The sequence below is a fragment of the Rhineura floridana genome, chromosome 22 (genome assembly GCF_030035675.1).
Source record: "Rhineura floridana isolate rRhiFlo1 chromosome 22, rRhiFlo1.hap2, whole genome shotgun sequence".
Lineage (NCBI taxonomy): Eukaryota > Metazoa > Chordata > Lepidosauria > Squamata > Rhineuridae > Rhineura > Rhineura floridana.
Genome location: NC_084501.1, coordinates 11,414,161 through 11,434,599, shown reverse-complemented (window position 1 = coordinate 11,434,599; position 20,439 = coordinate 11,414,161). Strand labels below are relative to the sequence as shown.

General features: G+C 44.4%; 1 protein-coding gene across 3 annotated transcripts; it reads left to right on the top strand.

Moving 5' to 3' along the window:
* Positions 1 to 4,968: 4,968 nt before the first annotated feature.
* Positions 4,969 to 17,520, top strand: LOC133375011 (hemojuvelin-like). Of its 3 annotated transcripts, none has more exons than XM_061606444.1 (4): positions 4,969 to 5,217; positions 10,769 to 10,949; positions 12,969 to 13,471; positions 14,746 to 17,520. In XM_061606444.1, exons 2-4 carry the CDS (start codon positions 10,856 to 10,858, stop codon positions 15,370 to 15,372), a joined length of 1,224 nt encoding a protein of 407 aa, XP_061462428.1. In that variant the 5' UTR covers positions 4,969 to 5,217; positions 10,769 to 10,855; the 3' UTR covers positions 15,373 to 17,520. The 3 variants fall into 3 exon arrangements, with proteins under 3 accessions (XP_061462428.1, XP_061462429.1, XP_061462430.1); XM_061606445.1 differs by lacking the exon at positions 4,969 to 5,217 and adding an exon at positions 8,018 to 8,249; XM_061606446.1 differs by lacking the exon at positions 4,969 to 5,217 and adding an exon at positions 10,194 to 10,255.
* The last annotated feature ends 2,919 nt before the right edge of the window (positions 17,521 to 20,439 follow it).

The following is a 20,439-nucleotide window of genomic DNA, read 5'->3' as shown; positions in this document are numbered from 1 at the left end:
AATTTTTAAAATGACTGTTTGAAGTAGTATCATAGGACTTTAAATGTAGAGTGCAGATGGAGCCCTTCTCTCTAGAGCCAAGAAAATGCAGCACAAAATGTGCTCTCATGCACACCATGGAGTAAGGACAGGAGAGAATTTCAGTTCAGTTTGCATTTCAAGCCAACTCTTTCTGAAACAATCTGAGAAGTGAAACAGAGCCATCCTTTGACGTTCGTACATGTGAATTTTGCAGTGCAGTGCTCCAACCAAACAATGTTTACAGAAACGCATCTATTAGGGGAAAGTGTGCATCAGCATGGCTACATGAGTGAAAATAACAGGCAAAAATGGCATTATGTGACATGGAATCGCTTGCCAAAATGTGTATGTTGGTCAAAACTACCTGCAAAAATGTGTTTATTATGAGAAATTCACACTAAAATGCTGGAGAGCTTTCATGAGGATTCTTTAAAAAAAAACTGTGGAGAACCAAATTTAAGACAGGAAAAAAAGACAAAGTGAGAGAACTGAAACAGTCAGATCTTTCCATCCTTCTTGGTGTTATGTCCCTTCAAGTCCTTACTATGGAGCCATCTAGTGTTCAGCCTGACATTTCACCTGCCCCAGTGAGGGACCAGCCATTCCTTCTGAACCCTTAAAGAGAAGACATTGTAGCAGGACAACGGTGGGTACTGACCCCTGTCTGGTATACCTTGCACCAAATGGGGGTTCCCATCAGGGCGAGGTGTAAATGTATCGGAGGAGGAAACTTTGCGAGTATCGGATGGGACCCTTCAGACTAGCTGAGTTGCGCGTAGGATGCAGTTAAGGGGTGGCCAACAGGGTGACCTCCAGATGTTGTTGGACTCCAACTCCAACGCCAGCCAGTATGGCCAATGGTTAGGGATGAAGCTGTAATCTAGCAATGTCTGGAGGACACACATTGGCTACCCTGCTGTCCACACTTTTTTACTTGGGAAGAAGTCCCACTGAATGCAACAGAACTTACTTCTTCCAGGCAGGATTTCTCTGTTAGGCCCTGGTCAAATCAGTGGGATTTAAGTCACGACTAACGTTTCATACTGAATCCTAAATTAGAATGAAAGGCCTGCTCCTAAATTAGACATGACCCTGGAGTCTTTGAAATTCAAATATGGCCCACTGGTTTATATGCACAGAGAACCCTCCTCAGTGCCCTTCAAAAGCACAGAGAAATAATAAATGATTTGTGGGACTGACACAACCTTGAGGTTCCTTCTGCTAGTCCTTCCAACAGAATGGCCTCAAAACTATTTTGCTTAAGCGTCACTGACATCTGCTGGTGTGGAACTCATACCATCTAAGTAGCTTTCTGTACCGTTTTTCAGATCCGGGGACAAATGTAAGCAGTGCAGCTGAATATGCTCACAAAAAATGGCAAATAAGTTGGCTGACGTACCATTAATATGTCCTTCACATGGGCAGAAACCTCCAGGCGACCGGCAATATTTTTGCATGTTCAGCTGTTGACAAGATGGAGACTACTCCATCTGCAGAGCAATGCCCCTTGATCTGGCCTGAACTTGCTCCATTTTTTATTGCATGAACCTGCGGATGAAGGAAATTCAATTTGGTTTGCATTTTAAAGCCGAATCGATCAAATTCACACTTTCCAAAACAATATGAGAACCAGAATGCAGCCCTCCTTCGAAATCTGTACTTGTCTGAATTTGTGATGCAGTTCTCCAGTCCAGCAATGTTGACAAAAATGCTTATATTCAGGGGAAAGTGTGCATAAATGTTGTTGTTGTTGTTGTTATGTGCCTTCAAGTCGATTACGACTTATGGCGACCCTATGAATCAGCGGCCTCCAAGAGCATCTGCCATGAACCACTCTGTTCAGATATTGTAAGTTCAGGTCTGTGGATTCCTTTATGGAATCAATCCATCTCTTGTTTGGCCTTCCTATTTTTCTACTCCCTTCTGTTTTTCCCAGCATTATTGTCTTTTCTAATGAATCACATCTTCTCATTATGTGTCCAAAGTATGATAACCTCAGTTTCATCATTTTAGTTTCTAGTGAATATATATGGTAAGAGCCTTTGGTGTAGAATCTTGAGCATTACTTTACTTGCATGGGATATTCAGGCAATAGTTCGATAATTACTGCATTCCCTGGGATCCCCTTTCTTTAGAATTGGGATATATATCGAACGCTTCCAGTCTGTGGGCCATTGTTTAGTTTTCCATATTTCTTGACAAATTTTTGTCAAAATTTGGACAGATTGTCTCAGTGGCTTGTAGCAACTCTGTTGGTATGCCATCTGTTCCTGGTGATTTGTTTCTTCCAAGTATTTTAAGAGCAGCTTTTACCTAAAAATTTCTGCTTCTTCATCATATGGTTCCTCCGTAAATGAATCTGTCATCCTTGCATCTCTTTTATAGAGTTCTTCAGTGTATTGCTTGCATCTTCCTTTTATTTCATCTCGGTCAGTCAGTGTGCTCCCCTGTTGATTATTCAACATCCCTACTCTTGGTTTAAATTTCCCTTTCATTTCTCTAATATTTTGAAATAGGGCTCTTGTTCTTCCCTTTTGGTTGTCCTCTTCTATTTCTATACAATAACTATAGTAATAGTTCACTTTGTCCCTATGTACAAGTCACTGTATTGTTGCATTTAGGGTTCTGACTGTGTTTCTATCTCCTTTTGCTTTTGCTTTTCTTCTCTCTTTAAGCATTTTAAGAGTTTCTTCAGTCATCCATTGAGGTCTTTCTCTCTTTTTAACTAGAGGTATTGTCTTTTTGCATTCTTCCTTGATAATGTCTCTGACTTCACTTCATAGTTTTTCTGGCTCTCTGTTAACTAAGTTTAAAGACTCAAATCTGTTCCTTATTTGATCTTTATATTCTTCATATTCTTCTGGGATGTTATTTAAATTGTATTTTGGCATTATGATGGCTTTGTTCTTCTTTAGCTTTACTCTGATTTTCGATACAACCAGTTCATGATCTGTACCACAGTCTGCTCCTGGACTTGTTTTTGCAGAAAGTATGGAACTTCTCCATCTTCTGCTACCAATTATATAATCAAATTGATTCCTATGTTGACCATTTGGTGATGTCCATGAGTACAGTCATCTTTTCGGTTGCTCAAAAAATGTGTTTGCAAGAAACAAATTCTTGGCTTCACAGAATTCAATAAGTCTTTCTCCTGCTTCATTTCTGTCTCCTAAGCCCCATTTCCCCACAATTCCTAGTTCTTCTCTGTTCCCTACTTTTCCATTGCAGTCCCCTGTGATTATCAAAACATCTTGTTTTGGTGTGTGATCAATTTCCTCCTGTACTTCTGCATAAAATCTCCAATTCTTCTTCTGCGTTTGCCGTTGGAGCGTAGACTTGGATGATGGTTATGCTAATAGGTTTCCCATTTAATCTCATTGATACTACTCGCTCAGACCTTGCACTGTAGCTCCTAATTGCTTTTGCTACATCACTTCTCACTATTAAAGCAACCCCATTTCTTCTTAATTTCTCATTTCCTGCATAAAATATTTTGTAGTTGCCTGATTGGAAATGTGCCATTCCCGTCCATTTTAGTTCACTCACACCAAGTATTGTAATGTTGATACGTTCCATTTCTTTCTTTATAATTTCTAACTTTCCCTGGTTCATGCTTCTCACATTCCATGTTTCTATTGTGTGCATCGTACAACTCCAGACTCTCCTTTCGCATCTGTGTGCATCAGCCTCTGGGCTTCCTTTCGGCTTTGACCCAGCTGCGTCATTAGTCACAGCGCTATTCTTACTTGTCCTCTGTTCTTCCCCAGTAGCTCGGTGAGTGCCTTCTGACCTGGGGGTCTCATCTTCCAGCATTATCTCACATGGCATTTTGGATACTCTGTTCATAGGGTTTTCGTGGTAAGAGGTATTCAGAGGTGGTTTAGCATTGCCTTCCTCTGAGTTTGGATGCATCTTAGTCTGGTGTCTCAGCTTTGGCCATTCTGCCATGGGTGCCCCTGCTAGGAGTCTAGCCTCTTGGTCTAGAGTCCAGCGTTTCCCAACTAGTGGGCCACTAGGTGTTGTTGGACCAGAACTCCCATCAGCCTCAGCCAGCATTGCCAATGGTCAGGAAATATGGGAATTGCGGTCCAACAACATCTGGTGGCCCACTAGTTGGGAAAGGCTGGTCTAGACTCCTGACGGCATTGCTCTCAGCTTCTTCAACACTCTCAAACCCCCTCACCACATTAAGGTGTGCATCCTAAAGGGGGGGGTGCATAAATAAACATGAATATATGAGTGAAAATACCATACAAAAATGTGTTGTATTAGGAGAAATTGCTTGCAAATATGTGTACATTAGCCAAAACTGCCTACAAAAATGTGTTTATTAGGAGAAATTTGCACTAAAATGCTGTTTTATGTGAATTGGATACAACCCAATAAGATCTACTGTTTTTAACATCTGCTCTTGTTATCGCTGTTAAAAAAATTAACATTTTGTGCTGTTTCATGTCATCTGCTGAGAGTTATTTATTTATTTTTGATGAAGTGGGATATAAACTTTGTTCAACAAACAAACAAAATTATTTGAGGCTGGCGGAGAGGGAGGACAAGAGGAGTGAGAAGAGGGCTGAGATGGTATCCACTCAGGCCAGCCACATTGACTAGGTCAAATGCCTTGATCACGCCACTTCTCTTGAATGGTGCGTTTGCAGTCGTTGCTGAGGCTTTTGCCCCTGTGATGGAATCTTGCCCTTGCTCCATCTGCTCTGGTCTTTTTTTAGAAAACTCCCCCCCCCTCCCCAGACCCTTCCCGGACTGGTTCTTGTTTTAAACCCACACACTCCGATCCTGGCTCAGGTTCCCTTTTACAGATGCCAGCTTTAGGAACAGGTGCTTCTGTCTGTTGATTTATCTCTGGGCTGGCTCCTCCGGAGGGTGTGTGTTGGATAGCTTGAATGACTCCAGAGAAGCTTTTCCCACCCCTTTTCTGTGCCCAGTGATGTGACCCAGTCCCATCGTCTCTTCCCATATCTCCTGCCCCCTGCCTTCCAAGGGGAAGGGAAATGACAGGAGGCTAGAAGGTCTCCCCTAACCCTTCACAATTCCCAACAAAGAGCTCTGGGTTCTTAGGAGAAACTCCACAGCCAGCGTCTTCCAAAATGCCTCTTCACCAAGGCCAGTTTTGGAAGGGATACGCCAAAGTCCATCCGGTTGTCTTGGTGTTAAAAAGAGCGTGACTTTCGTGAATGGGTAAGAGGACTCTAAAAGTGCACCCCTTTCAGCCAGCACAATGTTGGCCTCACCCCTTTTTTGTGAAACTGGGTTTTGGAGGATTTTTTTTAAGGGTATGGACATAAGCAATCATAAAGAAAAAAAAACAGTGATGGGATGTCCGTTGTCGTAATGGGAAAGGCAGGAGGAAATAGACTCAAGGATGAGATTTAAGCAGCAGTTGTGTGAAAGCACAACTAAACTGGCAATGAAAGAGGTCTTGGTGTTGGAGAGGCTGCACCAAGGTTGGTGCCTCTGGAGAAAATAGGCAGGTACCCTTTAGCTTCGAGAGAAAAGGTGAGTAAGAGAGAGCATGCTAGGAGTGTATAAAATGATGCATGGCAAGGAGAAAAAGGTTTTCTCCCTCTTGCACAAGACTTGGACTCGTGGACATTCAATGAAGCTGAATGTTGGGAGATTCAGGACAGACAAAAGGAAGGACTTCTTTACTCAGCGCATAGTTAAACTATGGAATTTGCTCCCACAAGAGGCAGCAATGGCCACCAACGCGGATGGCTTTAAAAGGGGATTAGACTCATGAAGGAGGATGTGATCAATGGCTACTAGCCACAATGGCTGTGTTCTGCCTCCACTGTTGGAGGCTGTATGCGTCTAAATAATACCAGTTGCTGGAAAAGGCAGAAGGGGAGAGTCCCCTTGTGCTCGGGTCCTCTTTGAGGGCTTCCCTTTGGGGCATCTGGTTGACCAGTGTTAGAACAGGGTGCTAGACTAGATGGGCCCCCTTCGGTCTGACCCAGCAGCCAGGCTGCTCTTACGTTCTAATCTCAGTCATCCCTTTGTTTTGTTTGGTTTTAAAAAAGCCAGAGAGAGTTTTGCAATGAAAGAAAGGCATAATAAAACGCTATCGGATGTTTGCGAGGACATTATTATTATTATTATTAAAAATTGCAATCTGATACAGAAATGGGGCAACCTCAAGACTCGAAGAATGAGAAACTGAGTGAAAAGGAAAGGGACAGCTTTGCCCAGCCCTGATTAGATGGTGGCGTTGGAGCTTCACATTGTGATGACGATGCCACAACCATCAATACATGAGGCGCTTTGCAGCTTTGGCAGCAAATATAAGCCCTTGCCCCGCCCCGAAGATGTTACAGTCCAGATGCTGACAGCAGGGCAGACTTTGGCAGAAGAAAGGAAAACATTGAACGGTTAAGATCGACAGAGATTGAAGCCAAGAGTGACGACTGGGGAGGTTATTCCTCCAGATCTCTCCATGAGAGCTGAACCAGGTGGATTTCTCAATGAGATGTTATCAACTGATACTTGACTTACTTGGCTGATGTATCATTCCTTTTCATGGCTGTACATGTTGCTATCTTAATTATTCAATTTTTTAAAAAAATTAAACACCCCATTTCTACAGATACCTCCCATTTTGGCCAAGGCATGACCCTTATCTTTTCCCGTTTGGAGGCCACATAATGTTTTTCCAAGCTGCCACCACGCTGAATTAGAGAGCGTTGACCAAGGCAGAGAGGCGAAGCAGGTGCTTTGGTAATTGCATGCAAGCAAAGACGTGCAGACATAACACACAGTCATCACCGGGGGGAGGTGTAGCTGGAGGGGGCATAGTTAGTGAAGAGGGAGAAAACTGGCTTCAGTCAATTTGCACTTCCCCAAATGATCTGCAGAATGAAACACAGCTACCCTTTTGAAATTCTCTCATCCCCAAATTTTGCAATGCAGTCCGCCATCCAAACTTGTTTGCACAAAAAATGCATATACTAGGGTTAGGTGTGCACATGCATGTGTGAGTGAAAAGAACGTGCAAAAATGCATTGCATTGGAGAAATAAATGGCGGCGGTGTCATCCAATAAGTAGGTAGGGAGTCCTTTGCCATCTCACTAAAGCTCCACTATCTTCCCATTGAAGCACCATAGAGAGAGAAAGAGAGAGAGAGATGAACACCTCTTATTTGCATGCCAGCCGAGGTCTTAACATATGAGGCATTCAATGGAAAATATTTTAGAAACATGAAGAGGAAAAATGAAGAGCCTTTCATGTCCCTGTGGATCAAGCCAAGAAATGTTTCTCCTCACTGGTGTAACAATAAAATGATAAACTAAATAGTGGCTCATTTGTTGACCTTTCAAGGTCCCCCCAAATCGTTGTAGCGGTGGGACACACACCCCCAAATCCCCAACTCCGGGAAGCTGAGAGATTCGAAAATTCATACCGGATGAAGCACTATCAAGACCTTGCCTTATTGACCTTGAACGAAAACATCACCAACTTTATTTATTTATTATTTGATGTATGTCCCACCATTCCTCCCAGCAGGAGCCCAGGAAGGCAACTTGTGGGGCGAATCAAATAAATAGGACTTTGGGGTGTGTGTCCTTGGTACTCATATTCAAGAACCTATAAGGAGCCCTGCTGTTCAGTGGCCACCCAGAAGCCCACATGGGAAGCCCACAACCTGTCCTGCAACCTGTTCTTGCTGTGACCAACCAGATGCCTCTTCCAAGAAGGCAGGACCTGAGTGCAACAGCAACTCTCCCCACTTGTAGTTCCCAGCAACTGGTATTGTTCAGAGGCAAATGGTGGAGGGAGAACATACAGTAGCTATCATGGCTAGCAGTAGCCATTGATAGCCTTACTCTCCAGGAGGAATTATCCAGGCCTGCCACAGCTAGGCAAAGTGCGCATGCGTGCGTGCATGCAAGGTGCCAGTGCCTAAAATAAAACCGGCCGCCTCTGGGATGCACCCTTTCTGCCCGCTCCCAAATTCTCCTTTCAGGATCCAAAATACTACAACCTATTTTTAAAGCATCCGCTTCAGACCTTTGCCTTTTGGGGGACAGATCAGGTTGCAACACTCGGCTGTTTTTAGGCTCCTGGCCTCTGGCTGTGAGCAATTGATATATTCCCCCCCCCTCGATTATCACAAGAAGCCAGAAATTGGGGATATTTAGGGAAGTTTCTAGAGGAAGGCTGACAGGTTTCCCACTGGGGGAGTTTACCAAATGGCTTTCTAGCTGAAGTGGAGGTAAGTGCTATGGTTTATTATTCATCTATTTGATTTCACTTGGATACATTTATATAATGCTTAACATTTAAACAAATGTCTAAATGGCTTATGATTGATATGGTTACAGAAATAGGCTCCTGTGGAGGAAGGAGAAGCACTCTGCATGTGCTCAGAGGCACTTGTTTTTGTATGTTGCCTCATATCTGTTTCTTTAACGAAGGGGCGCGGCTAACCGATGAGAAGGAGGTATGGCTTGAAGGAAAGTTGGGGGCTACAAAAACAAGGCTTTGTCCAGAAAAGAGAAAGAAGGTGAACAGGGTTGATGACCTCAGGGTTGGTGATTCTTCTAGCGTTGGTGTTAAGCTGATTCATCTGCACCTTTCATTAAATCAACTGGCCTTAGTTTCCCTCCAGTCAAAGGGGTGATGCCAGTCTCTGCAACCCAGCTGAAAGATGGAGATTGGTCTACTGACATGACAGCTTCTGTATATTACACGAAAGTTTGATTTGCAGCTATGCTCTCAGAACGTATCTCCACTCTTCCTGAAGAGTGTGCATTGGACACTTTGTTTAATTGTGTGCGTTTTTAGAAGAGCATTGCAGTTTTTTTTGTAGAGCTGGGACAATAAAAGGGCATTGCAGGGTTTTCAGGAAGTGTGGATAGCCAGGAAGGCTGCAGAACGCAGACCACTCAGAAGATGACATGTGGAAGGCAACGAAACTGCTTGGCCCGCTTCCATGTTAGACATGCATGACAAACCACACCCAGGAGAATGTCGCTTGAAATTTTGTCTGTCCTTCAATAGTTTTCAAAGGAATTTCTTTTCCCCATGAATTGACAGAGAATGGTTGGTTTGGGGAAACACATAGGAAATTTGGGCAGAACGTTAGTATCTTCTTGTGCAGAGATCAACGGGTTGATCATTAGCTGAGAGCCCACAAGTAGAACCAAAGTGGTTTGTGTGTGTGTGTGAGATTGTTTACCAACTTTAATAAAGGAATAACTTTAATAAAGGAATATCAACCCAATTTCTGACATTTTCTTCCTCGCCATCTTAAATGCTTCATTCTCCCACATCATCTCAGTATGCCAGGATGATCTGAGAGAAAGATCATCACCTCTTCCACTGACATGCACTCTCTTCTGTTCCGAGATGCCCAGTTTCTGCACGCTGGTTCTCTGACGCCCAGCATGGCCCAATCATGCCCACCCCACAGGCACAAGTGTTTGAGCATGATTGAGGAAGAAAGAGGGCCTTCTTGGTAGTGGCCCCCGAACTATGGAACACCCTCCCTGGCAAGGTACGCCTGGCGCCTACTTTACTATCTTTTCGGCGCCAGGTGAAAACCTTCCTCTTTGCCCAGGCATTTTAATATTTTTAGTATTTTAGTATTTGTATTTAATGTCTATAAAGATAGTTATATGTTCCAACTTTTTTTCTTTCTAATTACTTCTGATTTGTATTTAATATGGGCTTATTAGGTTAATCTTACTTTTGTTGTATGTTTAAACTGTTGATTTGATGATTAGGTGCTTTTAAATTGAATGTAAATATATATTTTTATTTGATGTACACCACCCAGAGAGCCTTGCTATGGGCGGTATAAAAATTGAATTAAATAAATAAATAAATAAATAAACAAACAATAGCAGTAATAATATTCCATCCTTCCTCCCAGGCAGAGCCCAAGATGACAAACAAAAATGCTGAAAACAATCTAAAACATCTTAAAAGATCTCTAAAACATATTTAAAACCAACTTTAAAAACATCTTTAAAAGCAGTTCCAGCATTGATGAAGACTGGGATAAGGTCTCTACTTAAAAGGCTTGTTGAAAGAGGGTCTTCATTAGGCGCCGAAAAGATAACAGAGATGCTGCCTGTCTAATATTTAAGGGGAGGGAATTCCACGGGGTCGGTGCAGCCACACTAAAGTCCCGCTTCCTATGTTGTGCAGAACTGACCTGCTGATAAGATGGTATCTGCAGGAGGCCCTCACCTGCAGAGCGCAGTGATCGACTGGGTATGTAAGGAGTAAGACGGTCTTTCAGGTATCCTGGTCCCAAACTGTATAGGCCTTTGTACAGCAAGACTAGAACCTTGAATTTGGTTCGGTAGCTAGTGGGCTACCTACTCATGGGATGGTGAAGTAGGAGTTTCTTTAAGGGGAAAAAAAATCCTTCCACCTGTCTTCTTGAAAGCCAAGAACCTTCCATCTCCATTTTCAACCCTCAGAAGAAGAAACAGGCATGTTTTCAAACTGATGCCTTCCAACCACTTGAAGGAAGCATTGCCTTGGAGGGGAGATTGTTAGTATCAGTCAAACCTGATGCAGTCGTCAAAAATACCAGGCTCTGTTGCACCAAAAGTGCAATTAAAAGTTCATGATAGAAAGTTGTATTTTTGCTTGTTTTACTTTTAAAGGGGGGCTCCTAATCAGAAGAATGTCGCAGAGTCTGGCGGAGAGGGGCATGGCGTCTAGTGGATCTTGGATATATGTTTGGTATACCTCTCCGTCTTTTTGCTTTACTTCCAGACAGCCAGTGAAGGAAAGAAAACAAAGCACCAGGAGGAGAGGACAGATCTGGATGAGCAACTTTCATAAAACTCTGAATGGATTGGAATGGGGAGAGCTGTCTGCTCCACGAGGCTGTCCCACTCGACAAATGCTGGGTTCATCATTAAAGCGCTCTTCCTTCTCCTGTTTTGTAGACATGGTAAGGAAGGGGGAGGGGATCAACAGATTTTACTCTTGCATGGTCTTTATTTTATTTTCCTAATTCATCCAATTTTGTGGGGCAAAAACCTGTCCCCCCCGGTGCAGTTCTCACTGTGTAATCGACACATGAGTAGACCTACAGGGTAGTCTTTCTAGGACACTGTCACCAATTGTCACTCATACCACGTCCCCAAATGTCAGCCAGCTGCCACTTACCATTTTCCTTCTGGGAACCAAAAAATCCCACCTGGAGCATCAAACATCCCAGAAATGCATTGGGGTGTATTTACTGCCCCAGCCAATGTCGTTGGATTGGGGTAGTAAAAACACCTCTTCGATTTTTCATAGAACAAAGAGCACTGGAGTCGGATGCACAGAAACCTTCTACTTCCTCTGAATAAGTGTTTTCTGGCTCTGGACTGTTGAGCAGACTTCTTCTGACACCACAGACACATGTGATCTGGGCCTACGCGCAGGAAATCTCACTGGGGCAGAAAACACACCTCAAAAACCATTAGTGTGGTTTTTTTTCTCCATTAGATGAAGTTTTTTTTTTTAAATAAAAGCTAGAATTCTTGCGGCTCACTGCCATGTTTCAAATCCTCAAAGCAAGAGGGCTTTCTTGGGTCTTCCAAACAGTTAAAGATCTTCTTGCTTAAGAACATGAGAAGCGCGTTGTTAGATCACAATGTGGGCCACCTAAGGCAGCAACTTTGGCTACCATCAGAGCTGGCACTACATTTTGGAGATCCTTGGTCAAGACATCTCCATGAGCCTCTTCCCTCAGTGAGGTGGGCTCCTCATGGTTATAACGTCCTCTTTGCTATGACCTGCTTGCTTGCTTGCCAGAGAGCTAACAGGCAATAGCACCTCTTCTTCCTCCTTCTCACCATCTCCACCTCTGGAAACATTGTGAGAGGCGGGTGAACAAGCAAGCAAGTTGCAATGGCGGAGAGGAGGAACAGGTCTGGGGTTGATAGTGATCTAGTCAGTGGGCCCCACTGATGGCATATGGGCCCTCAGCAGATGCCCAGCCATGCTGACTTTTGGTGCCAGCTCTGGGAAGCATCCTTGTAGGGGCTCTGTGGTCTGTCAGAACTCTTCTAGTGGTCTGCAGCATTGTTTTCTGACCACCCCTTGTGGCAACAGGCACAACGTTAAGGCCGCTCATATCACCCTATCATCAATCTATCAGATTTGCAGTTTACAAAGCAGTATGAGAACCAAAACACAGCCAATCTTCGAAAATCGTACTTATTCAAATTTTCCAATGCAGTTTGCCAACCAAAGTTTACAAATATGCATAAAAGGGTGCATAAAAATGAGTATATTCATGAAAATAACAAATGAAAATGTATAATATGGCAAGAAACTGCTTGCAAAAAATGTGTGCATTCATCAAAACTGGCTACAAAAATGTGTTTATTAAGAGACATTGGCACTAAAATGCTGGAGAATTTTCAGGAGGGTTCTTTTTTTAAAAAAATTGCAAATTGCTACAGAAATGTGAACTGAATTTAAGGTTGGAAAAATGGAAACTGAGAGAACAGAAATGGACAGATCTTTCCATCCCTACTCTCAGGCTAACCGACCTCGCAGGATGAGTTCAGTTAGATGCTAAGCAATTGCACTTTTGCAATAGGGGTTAGTGTGTTGGATTATGACCCGGGAGACCAGAGTTCAAATCCCCACACAGCCATGAAGCTCACTGGGTGACCTTGGGCCAGTCACTGCCTCTCAGCCTCAAAGGAAGGCAATGGTAAACCCCCTCTGAACACTGCTTACCATGAAAACCCTATTCATAGTGTCGCCATAAGTCGGGAACGACTTGAAGGCAGTCCATTTCATTTTTTCAAGCATCCATAGCATCTTTGCAAGGGAGGAGGACAGAAAACCAGAACAAATTGGACCCCCTTCCTGCCACCCCACAAGGCCCAGGGGTCCCCAGCCACCTGTGCCCTGTAGCGGTCCATGCTCAAGCAAGCATCAATCCTTTGCTGTTGTTTCTGTTGTGCAGCTTATTCCCACTGCAAGATCTTGCACTGCAACTCCGAGTATGTGGCCTCCACACTCAACTTGCGTGGCCCCAACAAGCATGTGGCCTACTGCAACGCCTTGCGCTCCTATTCCCACTGCACCCGCAGGACGGCCCGCACATGCCGTGGAGACCTCACATATCACTCCGCCGTCCACGGCATCGAGGATCTCATGATACAGAACAACTGCTCCAAGGAGGGGCCGACCTCACCGACACGGTCCCCTGTGCCCTCCCCCGGCCACCAGGGCATGGAATCCCCAGAGATCTGTGACTATGAGAAGAGTTTTGCCCGTCAGCACGGCAGGCCCCCAACCTACCAGCACTGTGCCACATTTGGGGACCCGCATGTACGGACCTTCGGTGACGAGTTCCACACATGCCGAGTGGAAGGCTCCTGGCCGCTCCTTGACAATAACTATTTGTTTGCTCAAGCCACAAGTTACCCCGTAGCAAAAGGATCGAATGCTACTGCTACTAGCAAGGTAAAAACAATTAGCCTTAAAAGTTGTCCTTCAAATGTTTCCCTTGACTTGCATTGTCAGCAGTTCATGGATGATGGTGGTGGTGGTGATTGAAGAGGGAGAAAGGTTCATATTTCGTATGGCTTCTGCTAGCAAATTGATCTACCAGTGGCAGAGCACCAGCTTTGCATGCAGAAGATCTCGGGGTCAGTCCTTGGCATCTTCAGCGAACGGGCCTCAGATAGTAGCAGGTGAAGGGAGAGGCTTCCTCTGCCTCAGAACTGCTGCAAGTCAGAGTAGACACTTCTGGGTTAGCTGCATCAAAGATATGATGTGGGGTAAGACTCACTCATTTTGCTTATTCCAAGTGAGAAACCTGAAGCCCGGAGGTAATTTTCTCCCCCCAAAAGTGTCTATTAGACAAAATAGTATACAAACATGTATTTTAGGAGAAATTGCATGCAGACATGTCTCTCTCTCTCTCTCTCTCTCTCTTAGAGATGGGGAGAAATTTGATTCCGTTTGCATTTAAAGCTGAATTTATCAAATTTGCACTTTCTGAAACAGCATTGAGAACCGAAACACAGCCATCCTTTGAAATTTGCACTTATCCAAATATTGTAACACAGTTCTCCAACAAAGCAGTGTTTACAAAAATGCATATATCTGGGGAAAGTGTGCACAAAATGAATATAATTAGTGAAAAATACAAGAATGCATTATATTAGGATAAATTGCTTGCAAAAATGTGTAGATCAGTCAAAATTGCCTGCAAGAATACACAAAAATGCTGAAGAATTTTCATGAGGATTTTTTCTGAAATAAAATAAAATTGCAGATTGCTGCAGGAATGCAGGAATTTAAGATTTAAAAAATGAGAAATGGCGAGAACCAAAACGGACAGATCATTCCATCCCTATATATATGATGTTTTTAAGATGTGTTATTTTTACAATGTTTTTAAGATGTTTTGTTGCTGAGATGTTTTAAGTTTTTTTAGTATTTTGCCTCATTTGCCGCCCTGGGTGCCTTCTGGGCAAGATAGAAATTTAATTAATAACAACAACTGGAGAAACTTGCATTAAAATGGTGATGGATTTTTATGAGGACTTTTAAAAATAATAATCACAAACAAGTGTGGAAATCTGGACTTAAGGGTGGAAAAATGAGCAAGTGAGTGAAACCGAAATGGATGTGGGCTGCCTTTTTTGGAAAGTAACAAAGAGATCCCCTAACATTTGCACACCTGGGGAACTTAATTGGCTTGGGCTTCCTAATCTCTTCTCTCCTTTCAGCTCACCATCATATTTAAGAACATGAAGGAGTGCATCGATCAGAAAGTCTACCAGGCGGAGATTGGCAATCTGCCGGCAGCTTTCGAGGACGGATCCATGAACGGGGGCGAGAGGCCTGGAGGGAACAGCTTGACCATCCACGAACATACACCTGGGCGGCACGTGGAGATCCGAGCAGCATACATTGGTACTACCATTGCTGTGCGTCAGGTAGGGAAGCAGTTGTCTTTCTCCATCCGGGCGGCCGAGGAGGTGGTCCGCTCTTTCACGGACGAGCAGGACCTTCAGCTGTGTGTGGGAGGCTGCCCGCCCAGCCAGCGCATCTCTCGAAACGAGTGCTGCTGCAACGACGGCGTCATCACCGCAGAGAAGGCCCATGTGTTGTGCAAGGAGAAACTGCTGATAGAGGATGTGTACTTCCAGTCATGTGTCTTTGATGTGGTGACATCGGGCGACATCAACTTTACGTTGGCTGCCCATGCTGCGTTGGAGGACGCCCAAGCCTTCCATCCGGATGCCAAGAAACTCCACATTTTCCAAGCTGATGCAGCTGGTTGGCCAAGGGGCTCAACCTTCCTCCTCCTCACCATCGCAGTGGTCCTTTCAGGATTTCAGAGGCACTTTTAAAAGTTTTTTGGGGGTTGCTGGGGAGTTATATGGTGCCAGATCTAAAAGGATGGTAAAAGTGGTTGATTTCCCCACAACAGTGGCAGTCAGCAAAGCCAGGAGTGTTCAAAGGTTCTTGGTCTAAAGACAAGAAGCTGTCGGAGAGTTGGGAGCCATTGAGAATCAGGGATGGATGGAGATTAAATTTATAAGCAGGCACCCAGTTCTCTGAGAGGGCAATCTGAGAGTGGGAAAGGACGAATCCCTCAATTTTGATCTCTCTTTCTCATTTTTCCAATCTTGTGTTTCCTTTGCATTGGCATGAATGGGTGGCTTAACGTAAAGACAATGTAACTTCACCTAATTAATTACGTCTGCAATTTCGCGCAGCGGACAGTGATATGACTGACATTGTTTTTGGTAGAAGACGAACTGCAACGGAACAGAAACAGTGTTGCATGCGACAAATATAGGGTGGAATAGAAAACGATGCCTTTGGACATCCCTAGCGTAGAGCAAACACACTTTGAGTGATCCACCCCCTCACCTGTGCCTCCAGTTCTCTGAAAAGAGCATCGTCTGTCTTCAGAATCCTGCTCTTAAGGAGGACTATACTAGGAGTTTTTTCCAGAAAGAGTCTTGAGGGTAATTACTTGAGGAACCACTCACGGCTGGTCCTACCATTAGGCAGAGTGAAATGGCCACCTCAGATGGAAGATGCTGAAGGATGGCAGTGAGGTGTTTGGCAGACAGAGCTGCGCATGCCACATGTTTTGCCTGGCAGTTTCTTAAACTAGCCCGCTCCCCTCAGGTGTGGTGAAGGACACTGCTCAGTCACTAGTGCTCAGGTAAGAGAACGGCTAGCCTATTCAGCTTCTTTGTGAGGAATGGAGCGGGTGCCATTTTGTCCTTCACCTCAGGCAGCCTTGGATCCACACATCTCCATCTGGCTTGCACAGGAGAACCACCTTCCGGGATGCACCCTGACTTTGTGACCTTGTTTACTCCCTACTGAAGTGAGGGAGATCTCTCTAATATTGGTAGGCCACACCTTCGGGCCCATATAACCTGTGCTACCTGAAACCAAACAGGCTCTAAGCAGGAATTTGGGAGGGAAACTATTTAGGAATGTAAATAAACAGGGGGAATGTTTAATATATTAATGATGGAGACTTTAAAGTGAAAGCAAGTTGTCGTATTTATCCGTAGAGACCATGAACGAGATCCACTAAAAGGGTCATCGCTCTCCATTGCTGTTGGTGTGCAGAAATCAAAGCTTCAAGGAGGGAGGAGGGAGGATGTGGGTGGTAACAGGCGCACATGATGCGTTTCTAGAGTTTGATTCATCATGCCATGTACTTCACAGCTGGAAACTCTTTCATCTGTCCTGGCTTCTCTCGCAGAGAGCAAGGGGTTTTCCATCAGAGAACGCTGCTACACTGCAACTGTTCCCAACAAATCTTTCGTTGGGGAAATCTATGGCAGCGAAGCTGAGCTTTGCAGGGTGGATATGGAAAGCTTGGCCCAATGTTTCCATGTGGAGACTTGAAGGCACAGAGCACGGGATGAGGAACCTCAGGTGCAGGGCTGGATGCGGCCCTTCAGCCCCTCTGCCTGGCCCCTGGGGCTCTCCCCAGACCCCAACTGTCATGGCACTTGACCTGTGCACTCCCCAAATGCTTTGCCTGGCTGACGTGTGTCCTTCAGTTGTGATAATGCCTCTGGGTTTTGGGGGGCTGGAATGCTTCCTACAAGACTACAAGTCCATGGCTTTGCCCCCTTTTACCTCTGGTCCTTCCCATAATGAGCCCCCGGAGAGAATGTGGTCCCTGGATGAAACCCCTGATATAGAGGGTTGAAAACTAGATGGGAGTCCTCAGTAATAAATCAAAAGATGGTAACATCCCCGCCCCCATCTCTCAAACGCTACCAAGAGCCGCAGCCCAGTGGCCGAACATCTGCTTTGCATGCAGAAGGTCCCAGGTTCAATTCCTGATGGCATCTCCAGGGAGGGCTGCTGCCAGTCAGTGTAGACAATACTGAGCTAGATGGACCAAGGATCTGAGTTGGTAGAAAGGCTCCGTACGTTCCTCTCTCTCCGACCCTGCCTCCGTTGCTAACTGTGTTAATCCCTAAATGTTTGGCATTAAAAATACTTCCATTTTCGAAGCCCTCGTTTCCTGTCATCTGTTTAGTCGCCTGGCTTTCAACAGGTGAGACTAAAAACAGCCGATCTTGCAGAGTGGGTGGGTGCGTCTCCTCTTTCATTCCAGAAATGAAATGCACACAAGAGATACTCACTCCCGGGGCAGGTCTTCTTCAGTCCCCCTAGTGCTGCAGCTTGTATGTTTGTTGGTGGTGTTCTTACTTTGCTTCTTTCCTGTGTTACTACTGTTTCTACAGAGAATCTAACCTAGAAAATTATATCTTTCCAAGCAGGATCTGAGAGCAACAGCAGCTCTCCTCCCCACTTGCAAATCATAGCAACTGGTTTTATTCAAAGGCATCCAGTCTCCCACAGTGGAGGTAGAAGATAGCCATTGCTGGTTAGTAGCCATTGATAGCCTTCATGAATTGGTCTAATCCTCTTTTAAAGCCATCCGAGCTGGTGGCCCTCACTGCCTCTGGTGGGAGCAATCCCATAGTTTTAATGATGCACCGTGTGAAGAAGGACTTTCTTTTGTCAGTCCTGAATGTTTCAACATTCAGCTTTGTTGGCTGTCCCTGAGTTCAGGTATTTTTAAAAAATAATGTTTTGTTTTAATGTGTTTCTAAAGATGCTTTGTTTTAATATGTTTTTATAGTGTTCTGTTTTTGAGTTTCTTTTTTAGTGTTTTTGCTTGCCACCCTGGGCTCCTTCTGGGAAGAAGAGAGGGATATACATTTAATTAATAAATCCTGTTAAAAACAAGTAATAAAATATAGAAGAGGAAATTTCAGCAGGTGGAATTTGCATAACTAGTGACCTCTGCGAAAATTCTATACAAGGATGGAAAGTGCAAGAGGCCCCTCCTGGCCCCACTCCACCTTTACATTTCATCCCCCCTCCACTCAAGAAGAGAACACAGGCATGATCCAGATCATTGCCCCCCCCATAGGTCACTTTGCACAAAACAGCTTTAATGCAGGACAGCATCCCACTGTGTCTGCACCCTCAGCAATCATGATGCTCATTGCCTCTTTTATAACTCTGGCCCCAGCTGGCTTTACCGAACTCATAATTCACTGTTTAAGGTTCACATGTGGAGTTGTTCCCTGCTTCAGGCCTGAACCACAGTTTCTCTTGTCACCACTAGATGTCGCAAAGATTTTAAAAATGGGCTTATGCTCTCTGTAAAACTTGCTCATAGCTCCTTGAACGCCTTCTGAGAAGTTGATTCATCTGCCCTGAGGAATGACAGATGCTGAAACTGATTCCCTTGTAATGGCAACAAGGCAAGGCCTGCTGGGTCTGTTTTCTTCTCAGTTTCTGGGTACACAATAGAAAGGTGACACTGCTTTTTTTGAGAATGCCTTCTTTGGCAGTGTTTTGAAGAGTCTTACCTCGGCCATTGTAGTTTCATTCTTGCAAGCACTCCTTTGAACCATGCTACAACAACCCTGCAAGGTAGGCCTGTGCCCATACAAATAATTTAGTGCAGGGGTGGCCAGAAGGTAGACTGTAATCTATTGGTAGATCCCTGGGAGATTTGTAGTCAGTTGGCAAGCACTTCTGGCTTCCAGTTGTTGAACAGCAGCAACAAAAGGACACACATCTGTTTGGAAATTTGACAACTGAAATTAAGAGTGCTTGTGGTAACTAGGAATAGACCTATGCGTGGAAAGACTGTGAGCTCATCTCAGTTCTGATAACCCTGAGAACCCTCAGCAACTTCCCAGAGACACCATGTTCTTTCATACTAGACGTATGTCTTTTGCAGCTGGCTGTAGTTGGTGGCTCTTGGGGTTCTGGTAAAACACAGGGTAGATCCCAGACTCTGCAACAGCCAGAGCTTGGAAAAGTTACTTTTTTAAACTACAACTCCCATCAGCCCCAGCAATGGGGATGGGGCAAGGTGTCTGCACGTTCTGCCATCCTGCAGCACATGGGCACACACCTGCAGGCTGCCGCTGCTGCCTTCTGCCAAAGTACCCCCAACCCTGCCATCTCAGTGCCATTTCCATTCTGCCCCCCCCCGATGTGTCACTGCTGACCTATGCCATCAAATTATTGAAGGAGTCCTGGCTATATTTCTCTCTCTTGACCTTTAGGAGGAAATGTAAAGCACACCACAGAAATTACATTACCATTGATTTCAATAGGTTTTAAAAGACCAAGAAAGAACAGGATAGTGGGTAATTTATATTGTGATCGATAGAGGTACTATAGTCTGCGGGTTCTGCAAAAGCCAGTGCGGTCCAATGAGAAGACTGTTCGACTAGGGCCTGGGAGACTTGGGTTCAAATCCTCATTCATCCATGAAATTCACTGGGTGACTTTTGGGCTAGTCACCTTCTCAGCCTAAACTACCTCACAGGGCTATTCTGAGGATATATTTGAGAGGTGCAGGACTACGTATTCCACACTGAGCTCTTTGCAGGAAAGTTGAGATATAAAGGAAATAAGGCATTTAATAAAATTAAGCCTGCAATCCTATGCACATTTACTTGAGAGTAAGCTCCATAATTGGGTATTAGAACAAATTAAACCAGAACTGTCACTAGAAGCTAAAATGATGAAACTGAGGTTATCATACTTTGGACACCTAATGAGAAGACATGATTCACTAGAAAAGACAATAATGCTGGGAAAAACAGGAGGGAGTGGAAAAAGAGGAAGGCCAAACAAGAGATGGATTGATTCCATAAAGGAATCCACAGACCTGAACTTACAAGATCTGAACAGGGTGGTTCATGCCAGATGCTCTTGGAGGTCGCCGATTCATAGGGTCGCCGTAAGTCGTAATCGACTTGAAGGCACATCACAACAACATCAAGCTCCATTGAACAGTGAAAGTTCTTTTTGAGTAAACCTGCTTGGGATTATGTTGTTAAAACAGAAGAGGTAACTATTACCCAAAGTTTCTATTATTTATTGATAACTATCAT